Here is a 15,022-nt window from a genome sequence, read left to right on the forward strand (position 1 = left end):
AAAAATACTCCCATGGGAGGACCCACTTTGAAAACCTCCCATGAATTCATTCTTTAACACATAAAGAAGAAAACGACCAATTATTACTCTATGGGATTAGAGCTATCGTTTAATGTCAAAAAATCAGAGAAAAGTCAAAGGCAAAAGGTAGCTGAGTTTGCGAAAATTCCGGATTTGCAAACTAAATCCGGAGACTGTTAAAAGAAGAATGTGACAAAATTTGTGCATATATCAAAGCACGCTCGGACAAGATTGTACATGTCTGGCCTGCGTACAAAGTGAAGACTGGGACAAATATTGTGTTTGTGGTTATTGCTAAAGAAAAGGTAACACTAGATCTGTCTTGGAAATATGAAGTTAGAATTGTTAATCAGTATGCAGCTGAAAGTAAAAGCATGATGTACTGTAAAGACAGTAGTCCACTTCCATCAGCTGTTTCAAGAACGATTGGCGAAATAATTGACAAGAACTCACTTCTATTGATGCAGAATCATGCATATATTTCTGTTATTTCGGCCTCTTCGGTGATATCTAAAGGATATGGAACTAGCAATCATTGTATTATTGCAAAACCGTGTATAGTTTTGTCCGTCCTGGCAAAACACTATATACCGATAAATGAGGAACCGTTTCCAACAGAATTACATGGGATACCAGTTGATGTAAGAGAATGTGAATTTGAATTATGTGGGCGTTCTGCTAAAACTTTTCACGACAAAGTAAAGATGGGTTGTAAAATATCGTCTACATTCCTTCCGCAAAAGCATGGAACACTTGGCGGATTCGTTGAGCATCCAGAGTACGGGCTTTGTGGAATCACATGTGCTCATGTTGTGCTGAGTGATGATTTGAAATTTGAACTTAAAGCAAAAGCGAACGTTAAGGAAAATGAAATGAGCTGTTGTGAAATATTTCAGCCTTTTAATGATCCTCAGAAACAAAATGTAATTGGAAAACAAGTTGAAGTAACATATAAAGAAGGTGGGAACGGTACAGCAGGGGTAGACCTTGCCTTGTTTAAATTGCATCAACGTCAACCCACAGACAGAACCTTCCCTGATTGTAAGAGTGCGAGCAGTAAGTAAAATAAATAACAAGTATGATATTTTAAAGTAAGCGCCACTGGCACCTGATCAGAAAGAAGATGCCTCCGCAGGTGTAACTGGTACACCCTAACCATAATTATTCTATAGAAAGCCATGATCATGGATGGAAAAGTGCACTAACCCATTTCAATCATACATTTCTCACCTAAAATGCGCAGTTCAGTGAATGTGTACCCAGCATATTGAACAAACGGTAATTTATCTTCCATCGTGCACCAGTCACATTGTCTAAATATTTCATATTGCAGAGACACTCCAAATATCTTATGCTTTCGTCAACGTTACAGAAAGAAACGTGCGTGAACTTCCACAGCGTACACGTGTAGCTAAATGAAGACTGAAACTTGCGTGAACCTCCGTAGCGTACACGTGAAGTTAAACGACGACTGACTCACATCAGCCAGTCAGAATGGTAATTTGTAAGCTAGACCGGAACCTCTCCAGGGAAGTTCAACCAAGTCTTTTGTGTAACATTGAAAAAGCTATAAATTAAGCGTTGTTTCTCTAGGATAAGAAATATTTAACTGATGTGGTCAGTACACAATGACAGATAAATTATCACTTGTCCAATATCCATAGTTCACATTTACCGTATGGGTAGTGTATACTAGTTACACGTACGGAGGTATTTTCTTTCTGATCTGGTGCCAGGGGAAAGCGCAGTCAAAAACATTCAAAATGATACATGACACATACAACAGATTTGTTTTTTTTCAATGTAAGACAGAAATATCTACCAAAGAATAAACGGTAGTTATTATGTTTATAAGTTAAAGATATTATTATTTTACATGTTAACAAACAGCTTTTTACATTTTAACTACATTTACCGAATTTACAATTTAAATTGTAATTAAAGTTACCATATTGCATTTGTCTGTAAATACTTTAAATTAAAATGTCTTAAATATAATCTGAACTGGTATCTAATTTTACAATTTACGCCCTACATACTGTGTGTTTCATTAATTCTGAGGTCTTTATCTTTATGTCTGGTTTTATTTTTATTCAGCACAAATGTTCATATATACTTAGCAAAATTTTCAATGACACCTTTCTGAAAGCCACACAAGATTGATGACATGCAAGTTTGGCTTTAAATTTTGTAATTTTTCGGAGAAAAAAACTGGCCTTCAACCTAACGTTCACTTTAATGAATTATACGTGCATTTTATGACAAATCACTGCACGATTTTCGCAAGGCCAAATCAACATTTCTAAATCTCAATTTTAATTTCATGACAAAACTTAGAAAATTATCACAACATTTCGTAACGCCCCTGCTCTTTGGTCTTATAAAGTAGCTTGACAAATAGTTATTGTCTTTCCATTGAAAATATGAATATACATAGCATGGCTTGTCTTTATTATTTGTCATAATGACATCAATGCTTAACAAAATTTATCAAAACGTAAATGAAAGATGCGTTATATAGTAATATTTTGTACGTATTGAATAAATTGATGCAGCCAATATTATACGGAGTCTAGTTAGAAGTTTGTTTCAGAACACATGTTCTTGCATACCAGACGGGGATTTCCGGTATCTTTACCGGTGCTGGAAAAATCCATCTTACACCCATGGATGTAAGATGACTCTCGTTCTGTAAATGACGTATAACGAACTACATATAAGATAAGATAAGATAAGATAAGAAATTTATTTATTATAGTGACATGTGTAACATCAATGATATGATACATACAAACAAGAAACATGAAATTTACACCCGGCCCAATGGACCTATATGTCACCTTGTTTATAACGTAAATATATTTACAATTTTCAAAATTATTTGTACATGAATATCTAAGAATGGCGATTATAAAATTTGTAACAATCGTAGAATAAAACAATGAAATGAAGCTCCCATATGAATAAAGACTTAATTAAATGAATTTTAGTTAACCGTCAGTGATATGGATCAATAAGGCTTAGTATTAGGATAATCAATAGAAAAATGTAGTGTACTTAATTTAAATGAGAAGTTTTATCTGATGAAGTAATACTAGACAGAATATATTTATAGCATTGTTGTAACACCAACGTTAAATTGCAAAAGCGGCTTTCTATATTAAATTATGTCTCTCATCCTTAACTATAGCTATATTACAGTTTATGATTGTAATGATTATTACAAAGCGTACTACCATACATACATGTGCGATTAACTATTTCATTATATGTGTACAATTATCACAAACAGCAACCTTATACGAAACGAAAAGACATATGAATGAGATGTGAAATTGAACTGTTAAAATATATTGTAACAGAAGTGTTGGTCTTCAAACGAAACAAAAATTCAAAAAGAACACTACTAGTTTACAATTACAAGATAAGGTATGGAGTATATCTGGACTATATCTACAGAATTCAAGTCCCTTAATTTTACATGATAATCATAAACTAGTGGATATTTATAAGTTTGCATTTTAACGATATAATAAACTTCTTCGTATTAGGAATGCTTTAACAATATATTTTGCTACTTTTCTAGTAAATGACTGCATTAATTAATAAACGTACTAGATCAGTCTCAGATAAATTGTTCTGTGACGTGTTTATATCATTAAATATATTATTTCTCAAGGTTGTGTATTTATCACAAGATACCAGAAAATGAGTTTCACTTTCAATCTGGTTATTGTCACAAAACAGACACAGTCTTTCCTCCAGACGTTCACCGACGAAACGGCCGGTTCCAATCCTTAAAGGGAGGATTCCTAAACGAAATTGGCACAACAGCGAACGCTCGTACTTTTTTAAGTTCAGTGTTACTCCTCTTTTTTAAACGAGGAATATGAACAGGCGATAAGTTCGTAGCTTATTCACATTTATGATGTCATTTTGCCGTCTGATGTTGTACTTTGTCTTTAAACAATCATTCACAGTTGTTAAGTTAACAGTAGTTTTTGTCGTAAATTCATGATTTAGATGTAAGTAGTTCATAATTGTTTTCACGTCACTGGACCAATTGTTCGTACACCGTTCATAATCGTAGTTAAACACTTTCTTTGTGATTCGGTCGTTGCCCATTTTTTGTAAGCGGTTCCAAAAACGTAGGGTACATAGCTTCCGCTTCTCAGCCGTTGGTAGCCACCCTGAGTCACCGTACATAGCCAGAATTGGAGCGAAGCGGTGGACCCCAAAGAAATACCTTAAATCACGATGCTGAATGTTGTCAATGCTTTGAAACTGCTTAAATCCCCATGTTGAAGCCCCATATACTCTAGAATTGGCACAACACAACTGTTATATAGTTTGTCATATGCATTAAAGCCGACATCTTTCAAGTTGTGTATTTTACTTATCACGGAACCCAGTGCTCGACCTGCTCCTTTTGCCAAGGTTTCACAGTATACAGAAAATGAGTTTTTCTCATCAACGATTACGCCTAAATATTTGTAGTGTTCCACCGTTTCCAATATAATATCACCAACCCTGAACACGTAATCAGTACGACGTGTGCGCCCTTGCCGGAAGTGAACACATTTGGACTTGTTTGTATTTATAAGGACGCGCCATTTCTTGCACCATGAGTGAACCACGTCTAACATTGATTGCAGTTTCTCTTCAGAGTCCGATATAAGAACTATATCATCTGCGTATAGCAGTATCGAAACGTTAACGTTTCCCATATTTAGTCCGAGTTCAAGTTCATTGATTTCTTGCACTAAATCGTTGGCGAACACCGCTCAGAGTGTCGGCGATAACGTGCATCATTGTTTTAGGCCAGAGGCACAATCAAACCAGTCTGTTAACGTGTAACTTTTTGGCAGGTCCTTACTAGAAATTTTTACACAGGCTGAAGAACTAGCATATATGCTTTTAATCGATTCATAATTTTTTCCATCTATGTTGTGCAACAGCAATTTATATAACGTCTGCCAGAAGATTGCTATGCTCTAGGTGTGACGTCACTCTTTTATTGATAAATGACGTGTATAGTTTGTTCACACATGAAAGAAGACTAATACCTCTATAGTTCAATGGCACTCTTTTGTCAGTTGAAGGGTCTTTCAATATGGGAAAGGTAATCGATTTACGCCATACCGAGGGGATAATACTGCAATCGAATATCAACTGAAATAGTCTCTGTAATACAGTAATTACAGTGGGGAACTTTAAAACGTCGTAAGGTATGCGATCAAATCCCTGAGAAGAACCATTCTTTGCGTTCATAATTATACCCGTAATCTCCTCTATTGAAATATTTCTATTCATGATCGCATTGGGTGTATATAATGGATCTTCGAGTCTTTGCTCAAGTAACACTTTATGATTTAAACACTGTCTATAATGATTCTCGTCAAAACCGCACGTGTCCTCGCTGTTATAGATTTTCTCAAAATCATGCTTCCACCTGTTCAAAACAGATTGTTCATTTCTGATTATTTCACCATTTTCATCGACTATTTCTAATGGTATTGAGTTATCTTCCCTTGGGCCGAGTTTCTTTATTTTTCGCCAAAAGTCATTTGGATTTGAGGTGGATATTTCTTCTATATCTAGCGCCTGTGTATATCTATATGTTCTCTCGGATTAGCTCAACAGCTTATCGAAATCATTTCTAGCACTTATGTATTCCCTATGTAGTCTCTGTCTGTTTCTGTTATTTTTCTCACAATTCAATTTTTTTTTTCTTTGACACACATGGCGTTCCATAAAACTTGTAATTCTTCTGTCCAATACGGTTTTAAATGTTTTCGCCCTTTTTTTAGACCGATGGCTGACATTGATTGTTGGAATCTTCTCAGACATTTCATTCAAAATGACCTCACACAAATTGTCGTACAAAGTGTCTATTTGTTCTTGTGTTTCTCTACAGCGATCTATTCTTTCAATAATGTTCAATATGACATTTCTTGCTATATCACTTTCCATAAAGTCACTTGGAATGCGTTTTAAATTAAAACGCTTTTGGTCATTCCCTGCACTATCTGAGTTCACGTTTTTGGGGGACGGTAAATTATCTAATCCATAGTCTATTTCAGTAATCAATACAGAGTGATCAGGTACACGCGACCGTGCACCAATTAATCCGTGAAGATTGAACTGATCAATGATCTCTTGCATGGTTATAACGGCAAACGATCTATATCTTTCGAATGTATCTTGAGGAACACACAGGTAGTCGACGATCGCTCGGCCCCGGGGGGAAATAGAGGTCCAATTATCCTGCGTAACTGTAAAGCGCCATTCAGAACACAAAATTTAGCTTCGTTTAAGAACTCTATGAATGAGTGTCCATGCTGATTACATGTAACAGTATTGTCTAGAATTTTACGTTCCGGCACTGAGTCAAAATATTCCATTACATCCCTTAGGTTCCCTATTCTGGCATTGAAGTCAGCCCCTATGAACATGTGGTCGCTTTTGTCATAGGTGTATATCAGTGATAAAAGATGTGCAAAGAAACCTTGACTATCACGGCCCCAAACGGAGTTCTCCGGAGGCAGGTAACATGAGAATACAATCAGCTCAGAGTCGGTTTCGCGGTGCGTAAGTTTAAGTGCTAAAATTCCGTCGTAAATTCGGTCTATCACATTAATTTCAAATGTTTCCGTAACCCAGTTTTTAACAAAATTCCCACTCCATCCGACGCTTTAGGTGCCCGCATTAAAATGTGCGAGTTTCAAGATTCCAGTGGGTCGATGCACGTCCTAGTTGTTTCCATTTTGGTCTTGAGAGGGTTGGGGTGTATTTCCTGGAATAGCTTGGTTCACTTGTTGGTTACTTTTCTGTATGCGCCCGTTCGCATCCACACGTAAATCATGCCGCTGTGGTAATTGACGTAACAGAGTTCGTGCATTCATTTCTATAATCCGTTCTGCATGTGATTTGCAACTTTATATATATATACCGTACTGTATTGATCAGAATATATATGTAGAAGATTTGTGTAATAATTTATATTTATTTAAAAAACGGAATAAAAATTCAGTACCTTGACATTTCCAATCGGTTCCCGAGAGTATATTTCTTGATTCAAATCACGTTATTTTATCGAAAAATCATAACGTTACGCTGTAACTGATAAAACAAAACCGGAACTAAACATTGTTGTTTGTTTTGAAACGTCATGACGTCTTTCCTGTTTATGGACGTTTGTGTCCCGCGCTTTGTTTAAATACACTACCATAAGAAATAGTTCTAAAAAGAAAGCGGTTCGATTCGTCTTATTTTTATTATTATTTCTTGAAATCGGTATGCAAGAAAAAGATTCTGTCACTGGTTATAGGTATATATGGAAATATCCGGCTCTCGGGTAACTGTTTAGGCGGTAACTCGACAGAGAGCCTCATTATTTCCTAAACAGTTACCCTCGAGGCCGGATATTCCTATCTGCATCTACAACCAGTGAAACAATCTTATAAGACTCATGGTGTAGAAATTCTTCTGATTACATGTAAAGTTAATAATATAGTCTGAGATCAATATTGTATGTATGAAAATCCTTGGAAAGCATAGAATGCAACTAAGCAAATTGGTAGCGGGCTGAGTCAGTTTCTGAGAGGCAATGGAATGTAAAACACCACTCACTCTCCCTATCACTGGCCTAAGCGGAACACTATTACATAGATATTGAATGGACTCTATGATTCCAGAGGACTGGAAAGTTAACAAAATAACCATATTTAAGATATCAATGACTATATTTAAGGATATATGCGAAGCTTAAGGGCAGCCAATAAAACGACATATCATATAGCTTCAAACAATTGTAATTTCTATTTAATTTAGTTAAAGATAACGTACAAATGTATATGGTATAATTGTCATCAATTGCGAATTGTTTTTACAGCAATCAAATACGAATCTGGTAACGTGTGGGGACAATCAGGAATTCCTTCTGATCAAAGAAAAGTACTGAAGTATGGCTTCGTCACAGGGTTTACATACGGAAATATTCAGTTCGAAAATGCAGTTGTCCGAGAGATGGATTTCCACAGTAAAATAGAGGTAAATAAAGGAGCGGAAAAGTATACAACAACATTATATAAACAATATCATATAAAATCAGATGACAAGAAACTTAAGTTTAGTGAACTGGGAGACTCGGGGGCGCTTGTGTTCATGAAAGAAGGCCTTGATGAGGAAAGCGAATTGAGATGCATAGGGATGGTGGTAGGAGTGTTTAGCGACGATACATGTGCAGTTACACCTGTTACTGCTATACTGAAAGAACTACATGTCAACCACCTCAAAATGTTCTTACCGAATATCACTTGGGAAAAAATAGAAAACCGTTTCAGAAAAATGGAAGAGCGATTAATGAATATTGAAAAGCTGGTTGAAAAAGCATTGGCTAATCGCAATAATCAATCTCAGTAGTAAAGTTACGGAAAATGTTGAACAGTGTTGCAAGCGGATGACATTTATCAGACATTGAAAAATGATGTTATATTGTAAGATAGAGTTGTGTCAATGTGAATACACTTGTGATTTTTTAGGAAGTTTTACACTTTGAAATAATTATTTAGCAAGGACAACAAGTTCACTCTAAATTATTTTGTTACCTTTTCAAATTATCCCGCCTATAATTAGCATTGTTAAAACCACGATGTATTTTCTATTGCTCGTAACTAAATCGAATTAAGCAGTGTATGTTAATTACGATTTGATGCTTTAGACCGATTACATGTATATTGTAATTAGTGAATAATTCGGCAAAGGTACGCTTTATTGATTTTGACAATTTGGATTACTCCCTGGCAATATAAATTTGGGATATTTTTATCCCCCTGAAGTTAAAAATAATAAAGTCGCACTGTCCGTCTTTGCACGAGTGTATCCGAGTGTCTGTGTAAATTCTTGTCCGGACTGTAATACTGCTATCCACAAAGAAATTTTAAGTTAATCTAGCACAATTAAAATGTTCACCATAATAAGACGACGTGTCATGAGCACGATTAGGATCCTAGCTCCAAAATTAAAGCCACACTTAGTGGTCAAAAGTTAACAAGGCCTATATCCGAGCATAATTCTGCCTTCTAATCCATGAAGGGATTACAAAATAACTTGGCATAAATGTTTACCATAATGGGTTATGTACAGGTCCAAGACCCCTAGTCCAAAGGTCAAGATCACACTAAGAGTCAAAGTTTAACTTGGCCTGGTTCTTGTCTGGTCCATAATTTTGCTATTTATCAAGGGATTTGTGAATACTTTGACACAAATGATAAAGAGGTGCTTTGCGCGTTTGACCCGGGTCTCTTAGGGTCAAGATCACGAAATGATCCTAGCCTAAACTAATCTGAGATATTTTGCGCAGACAGCTGTAGCATTTTTTTTTTGCACGCTTTGGTGTCTTTTTTTACTAAAAGTGTCAGGTCATTTCTTTTAATTTTCTAAAATAAATTTTTCAACATTTTGTCTATTGATTGTTATTAAGATTGCGAATCGTATTTATGTGGTACAGCAATTATTCTATAAAATAATTATACTGGTATATTATAGAAAAACAGGGATCAATATCCAACAGGGAATGCCGCGTTCCAAAAACACAGCATCCCTAAATTGAACTCCCAGAACACAGATGTGCATAAGACCAACACACACGCGCATGCAAAGCAAACGTATGAGGACAAAATAAACAAATGAAATAAAACGTGGGGCACCACCTTGTAACGGTTAGAGGGAAAACACCACCTGAAGATTAAAACCGGATTTTTGCGTGCACCTAACCTCACTCTTACCACTACTATGTTCCAAAGTCACGGGACAATGTAAACAAAATAATCCCTGTCAGGTGACCCCTAACACACGGTAACAGACGGCATTGCATGTAAATCATAAAATGTTCTTTTACATTTAAAAGCAAGCCTTAACAGCCGAACCGCATGTATCCAGTGCCTTTGCAGAAGAACAGCAATCGAGAGAAAATACCTTAAACGGCACGGGAAAACAGGTCAGAAGACAGTTCAGTCCCGATAGGATTTATAAACTGCCAATCATAGAGTTCCACTCCCCGAACCACCACCTATCCACGTGGCCATACACTATGAAAGAGGATAACTTTGCGTCCAAATGTGTCTCTAAACAGTTAGGTCAGAACCTTTTTTGGACAAAACGTTCTATAATTTTACAAAATACAGAGGGAAAACCATCATTATCCGAAAGCTTACCAAGCTTGTAAACCACATTCTATAACAAATCGGGTTTTAAAATACCTTCATGTAGAAGTGTCCTTAAATTACTTCTTAATTTTAAAAGCAAAACTGAATTATGGTTATAAAATTTGAAAAAAAATATATTCACGCAATGTGTAATAATTGTAGCCTTGCTGAAGAAGTTTATATATATAATTTATAATTAAAAAACGATTAAATACTGTAGCCGGAGCTTTCAACATTCCGGCCTTCTTCAGCGGCGTTCATTTAACAATGTTTACAGCACGCTTTACTATTTTTATGCTGGATAGTGAAAATAAGCACATCTGAGGAAGCTGGAGCGATCACTGGAGTGTTTAATGACTCCAATGTGGATGAAGGTTTTGGACAATAGCTTATGTTTGTTTGTTTGTGTTGGGCTTAACGCCGTTTTTCAACAGGATTTTTGTCATGTAACGGCAGGCAGTAATTCCAGTACATACCTGTTCTCCGCAGGTAACTGCCAACTTCCCCACATGAATCAGAGGTGGAGGATGAACGATTTTAGACTCAATGTCGTTTATCAAAGTCACGGAGAACATACGCCGCGCTCGAGGATCTAACTCAAGACCCCGAGATCTGTAGATCAACGTTCTACGTACCGAGCTAAGCTGATGTTTGTGTCAAAAGCTGATGTTTGTGTCAAAAGAATTAAGTAATAAGAGAGATAAAAATACAGTTATCAAAACATTTAATAAGTATATTTCTAAGCAAGAGGGGGCATAATTCATGAATTATTGGTGCAAATGCGCCTTTCATATGATATGGGTGATGGTTTGTATCAACTACTTTATGTTTGAATCACCGTTATATGATATGAATGATGATGCCGAGCTACTATTCTAAGTTTGAATCAAATCATCTGTGTAATAACAGAGATGCTGAAAATGCAACAACATTAACCTTAAATTTTAAAAATTCCAACTTTAAAAGCTGGGAAAAAATCCAACTCCTAAAACTGGAAAAGGAATCAATTGAATTTAGATTTTTTTTTAAATCATTTTAAACTGACTAAAAACATCGTTATTCACTATTCATGTTAAAGGGTGTTTATTGATCTTGTTTATATCTGTTTACAATAAATCTGAGTTGCTATTTTTGTGAAAATGTCCAATCGGATTTTTACAGCTTTTTAAATTATTTTTATTATACCAGATTTATAAAGCGCCCTTTTCATTATCAATTTCACGTTCAAAGACGCTTTACATAGTTCAAATGCAGCCACACAGGGCGCATAAGTCATCCTCTACTAGTACAGACACAGAGCGATCTGACCAGAGGGACAAAGTGAGACAAAGCCCCCAAGACAGCGAGATCAGAAATCAGATACAGGCTTGTCCGGCTAACTTAGCCTAGCTCGTTGCGAATAGACAGTCTGGTTCTTTAACGTGCTCAGTGTATAGCACTGATACACGCAAGGATTGCCTGGGTTCCTGACCAGAACATCTCTAGTTGGGTTGGAAGCACTGAAAAGGGTTTCTGAATATTCCCGAGTAGCTGCCGGGGATCAAACCTCCGACCTCAGGATCGGAAGGCCAGTGTGCAAAACACTAGGCTATCCGTCCACCATAAATGGGATTTTTTTATTTACCATAGTATGGATCTCAAACCCAGACAAAAAGACAGTAAAACACAAAAGTAACACAAATATGCCTTTAAGTTTGTTATAAAAAAGAATATTGTTTTTCCGCCTAGAAAATAATCCAGCCCGCCAAAATATTGGAAAAATGTCCGATTGGATTTTCAAAAATTCCAATCGGACGCCATATATCCGATTGGAAATTGGAAAATTTAAATCCAATTTTTAAATCATGTTTTTGTACATAAGAAAAACTATATCATTTATTGCTCCTTGGCCCTTAAACCACCACCCAAACTAAAACAGAAGTTTCTAAGTCACTTAGAAATGGTAGTGAAGTTTGCCCAAATCCTGGTTTTGCAAAGATATCCTGGTGGCTGTTGATAGCAGAATGTTAGAATAGCAGAATAGCAGAATAATTCCAGCAGAATGGCAGAATAAGAATAGCAGAATAACTCAAGAATAGCAGAATGGCTCCAGCAGAGTATCTCCAGGCGGTCCTTGGGTACGAGGTGGTGTCAGAAATTCCTGTCAAGGTTATTACCCTTTGTACTTTTTATTATGCTATGTTTGGAATAAGTAATGCTCCCTTTAAACCTGGTACGATTCCACACCATGATTAGTGTTACCAAGTTGTATCCCTTAATAGATGTGGTAACACGTGAAGGTCACGAAACTAGTGTTCCGTGGAAACGTATGTTTCACTCAAACAGAATTTCCACCTCGGCCTCTGATGGCAAAACTTGTTTTACCATAGACCGACAGTTGCCGGGTTATGTACCGATATGGAAAATCAAAAGAGAAAAACACATTTGAAAAGCATTTTTATTTGGTTAAAATGGCATTTCAGTAACTGATATGTAAACCAAGAGAATTTATATTTTGTTATACTTTCCGGGTAAAACATAGAATAATCCTTTAAACATTTCAGATGAAAATTACCTTAAGTTCCAAAAATGGAGACAAAAAAATAATATAAATACCCTTAGGAAAACAGCAACATGTACTTTATATAATTTTGCTATTTTCCGCTCATATTACTGGTCTTACAAAATTTCCAGAGCCTCACTTCTAAAATAGATTTTTCTTTAAATTTAAAAAAGAAAATACTTTTTTGACAGTGATGTATATATGAAAGAGACTGTTGTATTTACAATACAGCATTGTCATAAAACGCCATTCAAATTTCAAAACTGTTAAGGACACTGTAAGTAGCGAACTATTCTGCCATTCTGCTAGAGTTATTCTGCTATTCTACTAGAGTAATTTTGCTAAGTTATTCTGCAATGCTGACATTCTGCTGGAGTTAATCTGTCATTCTGCTGGAGAATTCTGCTATTCCTATTCTGCCATTCTGCTGGAGTTATTCTGTTGTTCGGCCATTCTGCTGGAGTTATTCTGGTATTCTGTCATTCTGCTGGAGTTATTCTGCTATTCTGCCATCCAGCTGGAGTCATTCTGCTGTTCTGCTATTCTATTGGAGCTTTTCTACTGAAACTATTCTGCTATTCTGCTTGAGTTATTCTGCTATATATTCTGCTGTTCTGCCATTCTGCTGGAGTTATTCTGCTATTCTGATGTTCTGCCATTTTGCTGGAGTTATTCTGCTATTCTGATAGTCTGCTAACTTCACACTATTTACCTGAGCTATATTATTTGAATGAACAAAAAGGAACAACTTGTAAATATAGCGGTCAACATGTTCACTGGAATCTTACAATGACTAATAATAGAAAAGAAGAAGCGCTTACATTGAGTTATGATAAAAGTAGAAGCTTTGTTTGGTTTATTTTTCACACCGACAATTACAGGTCATATGGCGACTTTTCAGCTTTTGATGGTGGTAGGAAATCCCAGGTTAACCCCGAGTATTAATTACGGGCGGACAACTGGATAGACCACCGGCTTTTTTGTAAGCATCGTGAGTATTTAATGTTGTAATTTTGATAAGAATGACCAATTGACACTGATTCCTGTTTAATTACAGTATGTAACTTACTGTTACAAATCATTTTATATCATATGAACATACTGAACTAGCAGGCGAAAACGTATTTTTATACCCTCACCAAACATGTTTGCGGGGTATTATAGGAGTCAGTTTTGTCGCGTCGCGTCCTGTCCCGTCCCGTCGCGTACCGTCGCGTCCCGAAATCTATTATCTCGGTTATTACTAAATGGATTTGATTCAAACTTAAAATAGTTGTTCCACCGCATCACCCACATCATGTGACATAAGGTGCCTAACTCTGACATCATTTTTTTATGAATTATGTCCCCTTTTTACTTTAAATTTAAGGTTGATTTTAAGGTATTTTCACTACACTTCGGTTATTACAAAACGGATTTGATTCAAACTTAAAAAAGATGTTCCACCTTATCACCCACATCATGTGACACAAGGTTCATAACTATGACACCAATTTTTCATGAATTATGCCCCTTTTTACTTAGAATGTAAGGTTAATTTTGATGTATATTCACTGTATCTCAGTTACTACTGAATGGATTTTATTTAAACTTAAAATAGATGTTCCACCTCATCATCCACATCATGTGACACAAGGTGCATAATTCTGGCACCAATGTTTCTTGAATTATGTCCCTATTTACGTAGAAGTTAAGGTTAATTTTGATGTATTTTCACTAAATCTCATTCTGGTTGGCTTAGAGCCAAAGGGAAGTAACCTATTTTAACTTTTGTATTGAGTTTCTTTCCCGTAAATTACAGGAATTAGTCTATTTCTAAAAATCCTATTTTTAGATTTTCAATATTTTAGGTATTTTTCTAACTTTTTTATTATCAATCCTATGCAAAAAGTAAATACATTTTTCTGTGGTAACATGGGTCGGTAAGACAATTTTTGTATTCACTTTAAAATTTAGTGTATCTCTAATATTAGATATTTTTAAATTTATCTCATCTCTCATCCAGGACAGATAATTATACTAGTATTACTAATATGTGGAAGCCCAGGAAGAAGTACTCCAAAGACGAGTAAACTTCTTTTTAAGTATTAAGCTTTTTTGACATTTTTATATTATTCTAAGTATTTTTAAGATATCTTATGGTTGCAATTCTTCTGTGACAAGACCGCATGGTGAGGGTATGAGTCACTCCTGTGACAGTTCTAGTTTTAATTGGCTCAGTCTTGTTATATTTTTTGGTCCTTTGGAGTCC

General features: G+C 35.8%; 1 protein-coding gene across 1 annotated transcript; it reads left to right on the forward strand.

Annotated features, from left to right (window-relative positions):
* The first annotated feature begins 224 nt into the window (after positions 1–224).
* On the forward strand, positions 225–9,020 carry LOC123545572 (uncharacterized). The gene is made up of 2 exons (XM_045331899.2): positions 225–1,077; positions 7,916–9,020. Exons 1-2 carry the CDS (start codon positions 396–398, stop codon positions 8,443–8,445), a joined length of 1,212 nt encoding a protein of 403 aa, XP_045187834.2. The 5' UTR covers positions 225–395; the 3' UTR covers positions 8,446–9,020.
* Positions 9,021–15,022: the final 6,002 nt, after the last annotated feature.

The sequence above is a fragment of the Mercenaria mercenaria genome, chromosome 1 (genome assembly GCF_021730395.1).
Source record: "Mercenaria mercenaria strain notata chromosome 1, MADL_Memer_1, whole genome shotgun sequence".
Taxonomy (NCBI): Eukaryota; Metazoa; Mollusca; class Bivalvia; order Venerida; family Veneridae; genus Mercenaria; species Mercenaria mercenaria.